General features: G+C 61.8%; 1 protein-coding gene across 2 annotated transcripts in view; it reads right to left on the minus strand.

Annotated features, from left to right (window-relative positions):
* Positions 1-13,820, minus strand: part of EEFSEC (eukaryotic elongation factor, selenocysteine-tRNA specific) — a 116,671-nt gene that overhangs the window by 15,112 nt on the left and 87,739 nt on the right. Inside the window, exons 5-6 of one of the 2 annotated variants that reach the window (XM_081276099.1) lie at positions 6,232-6,879; positions 1,647-1,803 (exon numbers count right to left, since the gene is read on the minus strand). In XM_081276099.1, coding sequence (XP_081132225.1) covers positions 1,647-1,803; positions 6,232-6,879 — 805 coding nt within the window. The remainder of the gene's footprint in view (positions 1-1,646; positions 1,804-6,231; positions 6,880-13,820) is intronic. The other variant, XM_081276100.1, reaches the window with a different exon arrangement.

Raw genomic sequence — 13,820 nt, forward strand, 5'->3', positions numbered from 1 at the left:
GCCTCAGTGGGGGACAACAGGCAGATGCCAGCACATCCGGGCTTTTGTTCTCTATGTTTAAAATTTAATAACATAAACTTCACTTTGGGGGATAAAACACTGGGTGACCCACGCTTGTCACCCCAGCAGCTCAGGAGGCTGAGGCAGGAGGACCACAAGTTGGAGGCCAGCCTCAGCAACTCGGCGAGATCCTGTGTCTAAATAAAAAGACAAAAAGCGCTGGGGACGGGGCTCAGGGGTTAGCGCCTGGGGGTTCCATCTTTGGTACCAAAAATCAAAACAAAGGACCAGGGAGCTAGCTCACTGGACATTCAGGTGAAGGGCCCTTTGGTCCCTCCCATGCCATCGAGAGCTGTGGTGCCACCCCCTGCAGCCGTGGCCACCAGGGCACTCCTGCCCCAAACAACTCCCAGCCCTCAAACACACCAAGCCCACTGTCCCCTCTGGACCCATGAGCTGGCCCCGCTGTCCACAGAACGTCCTTTCCCAGGCGGTCCGCGCGGCTCCGCCCTCCCCGCGGCTCCGCCCTCCCCGCGGCTCCGCCCTCCCCGCGGCTCCGCCCTCCCCGCGGCTCCGCCCTCCCCGCGGCTCCGCCCTCCCCGCGGCTCCGCCCTCCCCGCGGCTCCGCCCTCCCCGCGGCTCCGCCCTCCCCGCGGCTCCGCCCTCCCCGCGGCTCCGCCCTCCCCGCGGCTCCGCCCTCCCCGCGGCTCCGCCCTCCCCGCGGCTCCGCCCTCCCCGCGGCTCCGCCCTCCCCGCGGCTCCGCCCTCCCCGCGGCTCCGCCCTCCCCGCGGCTCCGCCCTCCCCGCGGCTCCGCCCTCCCCGCGGCTCCGCCCTCCCCGCGGCTCCGCCCTCCCCGCGGCTCCGCCCTCCCCGCGGCGCTATGGAGCCAACCTGGTGCCTTTCTCAGGTGGATGGATTAGGAAACACAGTGGAATATTACGCAGCCTTAAAGAAGACTGAAATGATGGCATTTGCAGGCGAACGGATGGAGCTGGAGACGATCATGCTACACGAAATAACCCAATCCCCCCAAACCAAAGCCAAATGTCCTCTCTGATGTGCACATAAGGGTGGGTGGGGGGCACAGCAGTTCACTGGATTAGGCAGAGAGGAAGGGAGGGGAGGGGACCGGGAGAGACACGGGAATGAATGGACGTCCCTTTCCCATGTTCACAGAGGAAAACAAGACCAGGGACACCCCATAGCAAGTTCAGCCACAGGAATGGGATGTCACACCCCGTATGTGTGTGACATCTCAGAATGCACACCATGGTCCCAAATAAGTAAGAACAACAAGTTAAAAAAAAATGAGCAGTATGCAGGGAAAGAGCCATCACCCCGGCCACCCCTACACAGAGAAGGGGCCAAGGTCGGGTGGAGTGGGAATTTGAACTCTGACCTCAACCTTGACCTTGTTTAGACCACGCCCAACTTGGCCAAGGTGGGGTAGAGTGGGAACTTGACCTCTGACCTTGTTCAGACCACCCTGACCCCTGACCCCTCCCAGGCCCCACCAGGGTGTCGCGGCCTCCGGCTCTGGCTCTGCCCCCCCCCCAGGGTCGGGAAGCTGAGCCCAGCCCTGGCGCCCTCTGGGTGGCCCCCCTGTGCCCTGGGCGCCCTGGTGCCGGAGGGACGGCCCACTCACCCGGGACGTGGACCTTGAACTTGCCACTCTGGCCGAAGGCGCTGTCGATGACGCCCAGCTCCCCGGTGGACAGCTGGACCCGGAGCCCCACGAAGAGCTGGATGTTGGTCTCCTTCTTGAACAGGGAGCGGCCGATCACGCTGCAGTCGTCCATCGCCTGTCCCCCACCGCCCCAGAGAGGGCGTCAGGACAGGCCCCAGACAGCGGCCTGAGGAGCTGAGCCCACCCTACAGGTGGCGACACCCACCCAAGTAGGGCAGAAACCCCAGCGGGGAGCCACAGAGTCCCTGTCACGGCCACTCCCTCGACATGAGCATGCTGTGGGCAGGGATCAACACGGCCGTGCCCAGGGCAACAGCTGAGGACAGCAGGTATGGCTCGATCAAGGTATCCAGGGCCACCTGACTTCCTGCTGTGCTCTCCCCCTGAGCCTGTCCCCACCTTGGGGACCCGAGGTTGACTCCCGTCCCCGGACCTGTTCTGGGTTTCATTTAGAGACAGGGTCTCGCTGAGTGGCTCAGGGCCTGGCTAAGTTACTGAGGCTGGCCTCCACCTGGCGATCCTCCTGCTTCAGCCTCCCCAGCTGCTGGGATGACAGGCGTGCCCTATGGCACCCGGCTCCCCAACCTTTAAAAAATTGTTTATTTTCTTCTTCCTCGTGCCTTTATTGTGTGCCACAGGTTTACAGCATCATGGGTTCACTCTGACATGTTCATGAGCGCTCCATTCCCATTCCCCGCCGGCCTCTGGGCTGCGGCCTCTACCCCACTGGTCTTTCTTTTACTGATTTAGTTTGTAAGCGGGTACATTAGTGTCCCCTCTTTTCTTTGGGTTATAAAACATGCACTTAGCAAAGCCAAATGCCGGGGATGTCCCCTCCTGCCCGGGGACCTGCTGGGACACGCTCAGTGTGCCGACTTCAGGGAGTCAGGACAGAGACCCCAGGTTGGTCTCAGTGCCTCTTAAACAGGCGCCAGGGCTGGGGACACAGGGCGCCCGCTGTCGTTCTATGTCCCCAGCTGTCCCTGCCGTCCCATGGTGGTGGCAGGGTGGCCCCTGACCTGTGCCACCACGAGATTCTGGAAGCGTCTGGGGTCAGGTGAGGAGCGAGGGGCTTCCTGGTGACCTCCTGGGGGATTGGAAGGGCCACTCTGTCCGGTGGCCACGGGGCAGGGGGTGGCCGTTCAGAACAAGCTCAGGTTCAAAGGCAGCGTCCTCCACCCCTGAGCCCCGGCCAGGGGACACCATAGTGCCCAGCGCACGAGGACCTGCTGCCACCTTCTGTGCCTGCATTTCCACTGGGGACGTCAGGTGGGTGAGCAGGCCCCCGTGTGGGCGTCCCCTGCCTGCGAAGGCCCCCACTGTCCCTTAACAGCAGCTGACAGCATCTCTGCACTGTGTCAGCCCCACAGAGGGGACCGAGGGTGGCCATGGGTGTGGTCACCCCTGGGGAGGAGCTGAGGGGTCCCCCAGGCAGATGTGTCCCTCTGGGGCCCTGCTGGCCCTCGGCACCCAGTCTCCTAACTCCTGCCCTGGGGCAGAGGAAAGGTGGCCAGTGTCCTCAGCCGTGTCACCATGGGGTGCCCCGGGGCGCTGCTGAATCTTTAGAGAAGCCCCCTGGGGTCTGGAGACTCGCAGGTGTCACACAGCCAGGGAGTGTGACAACACCACGTTCTCTTTTTTCTATCCCAGGGACGCTTACCCCTGAGCCCTGTCCCCAGCCCTTTTTATGTTTTGAGACAGGGTCTCGCTAAGTGGCTGAGGCTGGCCTCCAACTTGTGGTCCTCCTGCCTCGGCCTCCTGAGCTGCTGGGATGGCAGGCGTGTGTGCCGGTGCCTGGTGCAATACCGCGTTCTAATTCAGGCTGAGAGGAGGGGACCTCTTCTGCGGCTTAGGTCACAGCGATGCCCGTCGTGCCCAGAGTGGCTTTCTCTGTCTTTGGACTCCCTTGAGCTGGGAGGAGGAGGAAGATGAAGAGGAGGAGGAGGAGGAGGAGGACGAGGACGACCTGGTGCTGAGAAGACAGGGCTTAGAAGCTCTTAAGAGGTCCTCTCTGGACCTCAGTGTCTTCCTCTGAGAAAGGCCGTCACAGAATCAGGGCTGCGGAGGTCGGTCGGGACACCAAGACCCGGTGACAGAGTGGCCTCAGGGGCGTCCAACTCGGGGAGAGGCTGATGTGAAGAGCCAGGTCCCCTCTGGGCGGATCTGAAAGGTGCCCAGCGTCCCCTGGTGTGCGGAGCCAGGCAGGGGACGGTCACGTGCTCGGTGCCCTGTGCCCCGCGCTGCCCACGGTTCTTGGGCCCGCTGCTCAGTGACCACTTGTCACCAACCACAGAGTCCTCCTGGGGTCAGACCCGTGGTCCTCTGGAGCAGGGTGGCGGGGGGTGCCGGGGTCGAGGATGAGCCCTGTGTCATGCGGTGACTCTTCCAGGTCACCTGAAAGTCACCGGAACTGGAAGATTCAGAAGCTCTGTGGTGACGTTTGGCATCCTCAGAACATTCGCTGCCTCCTCCCTCCCAGGGCAGGGCCGAGGCCTGGCGGAAAACAGAGGCCCGGGGCAGCCCCAGCACAGGGCTGGCTTCTGGGTCCAGCTGCTGGGATCCTGGGAGAGCCGCTTCACGCCTCTGAACCTCAGTATCCTCTTCTGAAAAATCAGGCAGCCCGGTGCAGTGGGGCCCACGCCTGTCATCCCAGTGACTTGGGAGGCTGAGGCAGGAGGATCGCAAGGTGGAGGCCAGCCTCAGCAATTTAGTGAGGCCCTGAGCAACTCAGCGAGACGCTGTCTCTAAATCCAAAATAGGGCTGGGGACGGGGCTCAGGGGCCCCTGAGTTCAATTCCACCCGCTGCCCCTGCCCAGGTTGGGCAGGGCCTCTGTCCACAGCGGGCCTCCAGGGCCAGCCTCCGCTCCCCACTCCGCCCTCCGCGTGGCCATCAGCAGGCCCCACAGAGGCACATCCCCCATCAGGGGCAGGTCAAGAGCCTGAGGGACAGTGGCCAGGCGGCTGGCCTTCCAGGGAGAAAGGGAGATGACATCTCCCGAGCACCTGCTGGGCCAGTTGGGCCACCAACGCGTCTTAGAGGAGAAACCGGTTCTGGGGACAGTGGCCATCTTCTCCAGAGCTGGCTCTTCCCACCGCCCAGCGGCCTGACCCGGGTCCATGTGAGCGAAGCCATTTCCACAGGAGGCAGGACCGCAGCTTGTGACCAGCTGGACACCAGGACAGGCCACGGCTGGGCCTGGGCCAAGACACCAGGTGGGTCTGACCTCCCCGGGAAGGAGAGGCCGTTGTGACGTGCTTCAGGGGGACCTCGGCTTGCTCAAGTGACCTGGGAGGCCACCAACCTTCAGGCTGCTTGCAAGGAGCCCAGGGCCAGGGGCAGCAGGACAGGCCACAACGGGCCGTCCCCTGGGGCTGGGCGCAGCTCAGGAGGAGGCCGGAGGCTGGCTCAGGAGGAGGCCCGAGGCCGGCCCAGCCAGGGGCAGCCAGGGGCAGGTTGCCTGCGGCCAGCGCCCTGGGCACCTGGGCCAGGCCATCACCAGCGGAGCGGCCAGAGCCGGGAGCCAGGCGGCGGGGGGACAGCGGACTTCAAAGACACCAGGGCTCTGGGTGGCGTCAGCGCGTCCACACTCAGTTGGGCCCCGCCGCGGGCTCCTGCCGCCCAGCCCTGGGGCCCTCCCGAGTGGCGCCAACGAGAGGTGGCCGTGCCTGGCCTGACCCCGGGGGGGACGACAGCCTGTTGTCCCCACCCAGCCAGGAGCCCTGGTGTCTGGGCCCCGAGGAAAGTTCTAGAAAACAGTCCTGTGCTACCCACCGGTGATCAAGGGTCCCTCTGGGCAGGGACACTTCAGGGCCTTACATGGTGTCCCTGTCCCACCCCACCCCACAGGGGGACGTCCCCATTTTTCTAATAAGGAAGCTGTGGTGGCCCGGCTGTCCCCGGCCCTGGCAGCTGCTCTGGCCGTGTTCCCAGAGCCCTGGCCACGGCTCCGCCGCGCGGGTCCTGTCACCAGCTCAGTCTCCTGCCACACCTCCTGGTGCCCGCCACCCCCTGGGCCAGCCTCCCAGCCGGTGGCACCACAGCCAGGTGAGGCAGAGCCACGGGACCAAGTGGGGCAGGGAGGGAGGGGGGGCATGCAGCCCAGCGTAGCAGGCCACCTGCTGTCCCTCTCTTTGTCCGCTCCTAACAATCCTATGGAAAACAGAGGCCGGTGGCCCGCGCCTGTCATCCCAGTGGCTGGGGAGGCTGAGGCAGGAGGATGGCAAGGTGGAGGACAGCCTCAGTCACTCAGCAAGGCCCTCAGCAGGTCTTTTAAATACCCCCAACCAGCCCCAGGGCACCACGGCGCACGCCTGTCCTCCAGCAGCCATGGAGGCTGAGGCAGGAGGATGGCAAAGTGGAGGCCAGCCTCAGCCACAAAGCAAGACCCTGACTCTAAATCAAACATTAAGGGGCTGGGAGGTGGCTCTGTGGTCAGCGCCCCTGGGCTCCATCCCTGGGACCTTCCTGGCCGCTGACACCGTTGGGGCCCCGTGGACCCGACCGCCCTGCCCGAGGAGGCCCAGACTGGAGGCTGTGCTCACCCGCTCCACGAGGCCTTGCTTGTGCTTGAGCTTGTAGACCCTGAGGGCGGGCAGCGCGCTCTCCGCGTAGCCCTTGTCCTGTAGCCCGTGCAGCAGGCGACCGTGGAAGGCCAGGCGACACGAGTTGGCGTGGATGTCCGCGTCCAGCCGGGAGCCGATGACCAGGCACAGGCGAGGGCAGGTGACCGGCCTCTCGAACTCCACCAGGGCCCACTGCTGCCGTGGACAGCGGCCCTCGGGGGCCTGGCCGGCCCTGTCATCCGCCTGGTCGCCCTCGGTGGCCAGGTCCCTGCTCAGGTAGCGCTCCTGGAAGAGGTACTCCTGAGAGAGGTCGAAGGAGTCCACCTGGGGCTCCTGGTCGAAGCGCTGAGGCTCGGGGCTGAAGAAGAGCAGGCGGCCCATGACCGTCTCGTGGCCCAGCGTGATGTGGAACTTGGCCTTGGTCAGCAGCGGCCCCCGGAAGTAGGGGATCTTCTCCACGGAGATGATGGCCGCGTGCAGGGTGGGCAGCGACTCGGGGGTGCACACCAGCCCGCGCTCCAGCAGCTTGGGGTCGAACTGGGTGACGCAGATGCCCAGGCGGTCACCCTGCATGGCCGAGGTGACGGGCGTGTGGAACATCTGCATGGACTTGACCTTCTTCACCACCTGGCGGGGGAGGCAAGAGGGGTGTGAGACCAACAGGGCTGCGTGGGGGGACCCCGTCCCGACATCCATGATCCCAGAGGAGGCCGAGGCAGGAGGATCACAAAGTGGAGGCCAGCCTCGACAACTTAGCAAAACTGTGTCTCAAAATAAAATTAGGACGGGGGCAGGAAAGAGGGTCAATGACAGGAGGTGATCGGACAAGGAGGCCACCAGGGACACAGCTCAGGTGGCCGGGGAGTCACATCTCACGAGAGGCACCCTCTGCCATGGTCACCAGGTCAGCTGCCTCCTGCCCCCGGCTGCCCACACTCCTCTGAGCATTTTTATTTTGGGTGCCAGGGATTGAACCCAGGGGCCCTCCACCCCTGAGCCCTGTCCCCAGCCCCTTTTTCTATTTTATTTAGAGACAGGGTCTCCCTGAGTGGCTCAGGGCCTTGCTCAGTGGCTGAGGCTGGCCTCCACCTTGCGATCCTCCTGCCTCAGCCTCCCCAGCTGCTGAGATCAGTTGTGCACCACCATAATGCCCAGCCTGTTCCCAGTTTGTGTGATATTTTATGTTTTAGTTGTAGTTGACACAAAACCTTTATTTTATATATTTATTTTTGTGTGGTGCTGAGGATCCCACCCCAGGCCTCACACGTGCCAGGTGAGCCTCTACCCTGAGCCCCAGCCTAGTCCAGTTTTCAATTTTTGGCTGGAAGATCACGGAGTGGATTCCATCTCTCACAAAGACCCCTCCCCGTGTCTGTGTAGAGGGTGGGGAGGGGACAGTCTCAGGGTCACCGCCCTGGAGGAGAACAGCAGGGTTGGTGGAAAGGCGAGCTCAGTTTTACCACATAAATTAAAAGCTCTATCATCAGGCCTCAGACCTCAGGTGTGGGACATCCCCCCCGGCCGTTGGTGCCATCTGATTGTTTGACTTCTGCCCATCAGATTTGGGTCTTTTGCTTGGAAATCCTGAGACGGGGATCTGGCTAAAAACCCAGCCCAGCCAGGCTCAGTGGCCCACGCCTGTCCTCCCAGCAGCTCGGGAGGCTGAGGCAGGAGGATCGCAAGGTGGAGGCCACTCTCTACAATTTAGCGAGGCCCTCAGCCACTCAGCGAGACCCTGTCTCTAAATAAAATCTAAAAAGGGCTGGGGACGGGGCTCAGGGGTGAAGCATCCCTGGGTTCAATCCCTGGTATGCCCCAAAAAGTCACCATGACAAAGTGTACATGTCACTTTGCACACAGCAATTTCTCCGATGTAGACCCTGGGAGGGGACCCACTTGTGGTGGGCACGGTCTACTCTTCCTAGAGGCCACTGGTGGTTACTGGTGGCTCTCTGCAGAGGCTGGTTATGCCTCCTCAGGGCCTCGCTAAGTGGCTGAGGCTGGCCTCCCACTTGCGATCCTCCTGCCTCAGCCTCCGGAGCCGCTTGGGAGGCCCAAGTTCTCCAGGAGCCTTCTTTCTGTGACCAAGGGACAGTCCAACAAGCATCACCGCACTCTGCACAGGGTCAGCCGTGCTGGGCACCCTCTGGGATCAGCAGACGGACGCCTGGGTGAGTCGGCCTTGTGTGTCGCAGCCTCGAGATGCTGGCGATAAGGGTGCTGGCCGTAATGAGATTGGGCCTCTATGATCTATTTTTCATTCCATTAATGAGCCTGGAAGCCCCTGGCTGGGCCAAAGGCGAGGGCCGGGGCCTGGCAGGTTCCTCATTACTTAATAGAATGTAAATCGAAGGGGAAAAGACACACGAGGTTGACACTAACGAGCTGATGGGGGATCAGTTACTGGACTCCGGGAGGCTCAGGCTGGAGGCGGGGAGAAATGAGCTCTGAGAGCCCGTCTGGCCGGGCTCATCAGCCCTGGCCCATCTCCCTTAATAAGGTTTCAATTTAACCTCCTGATCCCCCTCCTTGGAGCTGGGCCTACAGATAAGACCCTGATGCATCTAATCGCATCTCGCACAAAAATGCAAACCCGGGCTCTGGGCCTCCAAGGAGGCCGCTTGGGTATGGGGGTCCTGGGGGCTGCCAGGGCCCCCCATGCTGGGCCAGAGCCCAGGTTCCCTGGCAGGTCCCCCTGGGGCTGCAGTCAGACGTGGGTGGACCCCCCCCCCACAGACTCGGATTTTGGGAGGACTTTGAGTCATTTCAAGAGGTTCAATGACATCGTGGTCACCCCCGATGCCAGCATCTGGGGGTGACTCTCAGAGTCTGTCCCTGACACTTTAAGTCTTTTTTTTTTTTTTCCTTTTTGGCAACTGAAGTCTTGACATTGAGTTGAAGACCCATAATCCTATTTCCTTCCTTTGACACCTCTGGAGTAATTACCTTCAGGAGTTCATTTTTTGGGGGCTGGGGACGGGTGGTACCAGGAATTGAACCCAGGGACCCTCCACCCCTGAGCCCTGTCCCCAGCCCTTTTCATATTTTATTTAGAGACAGGGTCTCCCTGAGTTGCTTACGGCCTCACTAAGTGGCTGAGGCTGGCCTCCACCTTGCGATCCTCCTGCCTCAGCCTCCAAAGCTGCTGGAATGACAGGCTTGTGACACCTATGAATTCCTATGTCCCCTTCATCCTCATACACAGTATACCCATGGCGTGTCCTTGAATAGCATATGTACTCCATTGTGTATACAATGGTACCACATTATTGTTTAATTCTCCTCTCTCTGACATCTGTTCACATGTGTGTACGTATTTTTGACTTCCGTATAGTATTGCTTTCTATGAAGACCCCACCTGTCTTTTACCCATGTCCTTACTGATATGTATGAAGTTTGCTGATTTTCGCTATGAAAAATGTCACCATGCTGATGTGTTGGCCCACGCCTGTCATCCCAGCATCTTGGGAGGCTGAGGCAGGAGGATCGCAAGGTGGAGGCCAGCCTCAGCCACTTAGTGAGGCCGTAAGCAACTCAGGGAGACCCTGTCTCTAAATAAAATGTAAAAAGGGCTGGGGACGGGGCTCAGGGCTCAAGTGCCTCTGGTTCCATCCCTGGTACCCTCCTCCCCCATCAAAAAGTGGCCATGGCTGTCTCTACTGCTCCCTGCTCACATCAAGGTGACACTGCGTGGCAGCTGTGTGCGTGGCACCTTGTGGTCTCACTGGGTCTCCCCGATGGCTCTCTGCAGAGCCAAACAGGCCGCTCCCCACCCGACCTGGCGCTGAGGGTCTGTCGGCTGTTGGACTGGGGTGGCCTTTTCCTGTCTCCACGCGTGTCACCTGAGGACCAGGGGCCAGTCCCTCCTAGGTGGGGTCTCTGGAGACTGAGGCCTCCCAAGTCCCAGGGCGGACCCCCCTGGGAGCCAGGCTCGGCTGTGCCCACTCGGCTCTGGAGGCCGACACCAGACACCGGGCCAAGCAGGGAGCCGACCAGTCCCCGCCGCAGCCTCTCCCGGCTCAGCTGTCCCCGGGCACCGGGCCAGGGAAGGGGTCTGGCAGCTCTCAGCAGCCCTCCCTCCCACCTGGCCTCTCCCCACGCCTCCGAGACAGGAGTCATGTGGCCAAGGTGGAACGAGGGCTTGTTCTGCACAAAATTCCATCAGGCCCCAGACAAAGGGCCAATTGTCCCCTGGGAGGGAGCCAGGGGGACCCGTTCTCAGAGATCCCCGTGTAGATGCCAAAAAATGACACCCCCCCCCCTAAGATCCGCTCTATGGAGTTCTGTCTGTCTGCTGAAAAATGTCACCATGCTGGGCACGGTGGCACGCACTGGTCAAGCCAGCGGCATGGGAGGCCGAGGCAGGAGGATCGCAAGGTGGAGGCCAGCCTCAGCCACTTAGCCAGGCCCTGAGCAACTCAGCGGGACCCTGTCTCTCAATAAGAGGCCCCACCCCCAGGGACTCGGGGAGCACTTGAACGTCCTTTTTTGGCAGGGGCCTGGTCACAGTGGGACGGGTACTGCCCACAGACCTGCAGCTACTCCGGCCTCTCCTGGGCCCTGTACCCGGCTCGCCTGCCCCTCGGGGGCCCCAGACAGCCCAGGTGACCTGGCCGCGAGGCCCACACCCCAGGTGGCCCTTCTTAGACCCCACAGGGGCCCTGTGTGGGGCTGGTTTCTGGGGTCTCCGGCGCCAGCCCCCATGATCCCCAGCCCGGTGGCTGCCACATGGTACCCCCCTGGGACGGAGGGAGGGAGGGGACCTGGCAATGTCCCGTGGAAGGCCCCCTCCATGGCAACCTCACAAACAAACCCTGGCCGCTAGCCTCCCAGCCGTTGCAACAATAGGAGGCCGTAAAAGTGACAGGAGCTGCCAGGGAGCTACACGTCCCCCCCAGCCACCCTCTGCGATTTGTCCCCCATAAAACTCCAAACTGAATCACGCCAACGTGGCTCCGCGGGCTCCTCACAAGGGGCCTCGATTGTCTTAACGACCCTGGGCTTTTTGGGGGTAAGGAATCTGTGGGGGGACCAGAGAGCACTGTGTCCCCAGGGCTGGGCCCAGAGGAGCCTCTGGGGCAGCGGGGACACGGCAGGACCCCACCTGGGGCCCCCAGAGGCTTGGCTGGGAAGCCACGGGGGTCTGGGTCTCCAAGGAACAGAGAGGCCCCCTTCCCAGCCCCCAAGAGACCCCCTGCACCCAGTTCCCCACTCAGCACAGGACCCGACAGGCCTCCCGCTGGGCGGCCAGCTCCTAGCTACGTCAGCAAGGCCCCCAGCAGCCTCTGGCTGTGGTCTTGGTGCTGGGGAGGCCGGGGCAGGAGGACCGTCAGTGGAGGTCGGGAAAGACGGGGTCAGGGGTCGGGAAGATAGGGGGTTGGCTCAGGGGAACAGAACGCTGATCCCTCCAGAGCACGTCCGCCTCCTCTAACCTGTTGCCAAGGTTACCCACCCCGGGAGCTGTTGTTAATGAGCGTCCCCCGGGGCCTCCTTCCTGCCCGGACCCCGGATCTCTGTCCCCTCTGGTCACTAGGCAGGATGGCAGCAGCAGGCAGGAGAAGAGAGGAACCCCAAATCTATAGATGGGCAGGACACCCCCTCCAGGGGACCAGCTCTGGGCCCCCGTCTCTGGGGAGGGGTTTCCTCTCTCTGTTCTTTTGTTTGGTCCCAAGTATTGAACCCAGGGTCACTTAACCCGTGAGCCCCGTCCCCTGAGCCCCGTCCCCAGCCCTTTATATATTTTATTTAGAGACAGGGTCTCGCGGAGTTGCTCAGGGCCTCGCTAAGTGGCTGAGGCTGGCCTCCACCTTGCAGTCCTCCTGCCTCAGCCTCCTGAGCCACTGAGATTGCAGGCAACCTTGCCTGGCCAAGATACCTACGGGGATTGAACCCAGGGGTGCTGAATCACTGAGCCCCGTCCCCAGCCCTTTATATATTTTATTTAGAGACAGGGTCTCGCTGAGTTGCTCAGGGCCTGGCTAAGTGGCCAAGGCTGGCCTCTACCTTGCGATCCTCCTGCCTCGGCCTCCCGAGCCCCTGGGACTCCAGGCACATGCTAACTAAGCCTCTTTCTAATCCTAAAGTCAAAACCATCCTAAGGTCTGTCCAGGGGGCCGGGGTGGCCTCTGGGCTGAGAACCTGAGACAGGGACACGCAGGGAACTGGGTGCTGAAAGGTGTGTCTTTCCGTTTTTCTGTCTGTCCCTCTCTGGTTTCCAAGTTCAGCCTTTAGTATCAGAACAAAGAAAAACGACTTGGAGGAAATGTTTCGGGCCTGAGCTTCAAGCTCACATAAATCACCTGCAGTGAGTTCCACCAACAATGGAAGGCGGCCTCTCACGCCCGGGCCTCCAGGGGCCAGCAGGCAGGTGGCCAGGGCGAGTGTCCAGTGGGGCAGGGAGAGGAGGGCCCAGAGTTGGTATCAGAAAGAAAAAGAGCGACTGTTCCCTGCTGGGTGGCCTCCCCTCCTCCCCGGGGACCCCCCGGGACAGCTCAGCTCCACAGAGAACCACAGAAGCGTGCACTTCTCACCCGATGGAATCTTCTAGAACAAAAGGACAGGAGTAACACAGTCGCAGGGTGTGGCTACTGACTGCCCGCTGCAAGCGCGAAGCTGCTCAAAGTCCCAGGTTGGGGGTTTAAAGATTCAGGACCCCTGTGTGCCCTGTGCCTCCGTCGCTCAGGATTATTTTCCTGTCACAATCAGGTCTGGGCTCCGCGGCTCCTGGGGACAGGGAGGCATCCAGTTCCGGGGAAGGTGGTGGCCTCTATCCCCTGGCCCAGACCCCAAAGGGTTTGCTGGGACCTATTCAGGGGAAGGGGTGCGGGCACTCCCAGGTCAGAGAAGGGCCCAGGACGGTCTGAGCAGCACGTCCCAGCCCCTGCCTTACAGAGGGTGACGTTATGAATGAGGGCCACTAGGACCTTCGGACTCCTCATCCTCTGCTCTCTGAGGAACGTGGCTGCTCCAACAGGGGCTGGCCTCCAACAGGGCTCCTGCCCAAGGGGGTTCCCAGAGTGACCTTCACTCTCTATGTTCTAGCACGGGTGACGGGGGGCATGGTTTCAGCAAGAAACCCCGCATCAGGTGTGGCTCCAGGGGTCTCTAGTAACCCAAGGGGTGGAATTAAGACTGGTCGGGGGGCAGCGGGAGCTACGGGGGGGGGATGTTTTTTTTGTTTTTTCTTTTTGGTCCCAGGGACTAAACCTAGGGGTGCTTAACCCCTGAGCCCCGTCCCCAGCCCTTTTTTATTTTATTTAGAGACAGGGTCTCACTGATTTGCTTAGGATCTCACTAACTGGCTGAGGCTGGCCTCCAACTTGCGATCCTCCTGCCTCAGCCTCCCGCATTGCTGAGGTGACAGCGCCTCTGAGGCTGGGGAGGCTACAGACCGCTCGCCATCACAGGGACCCTGGGCAGGGCCTGCCCCCTCCACAGCTCCCATATGTCCATCAGGACAGTGAGAGTCCTGGTGTAGTCGGGCAGGTGGCCCCCAAGAGATGACAGGAGGTGACACAGGTGGCTGGAGGGCCCTTCTGGGGGCAGGCAGGCAGGGACAGGCCAGCACA

Source organism: Spermophilus citellus (genome assembly GCF_964194105.1).
Source record: "Spermophilus citellus genome assembly, chromosome: 19".
In the NCBI taxonomy this organism is placed as follows: Eukaryota; Metazoa; Chordata; class Mammalia; order Rodentia; family Sciuridae; genus Spermophilus; species Spermophilus citellus.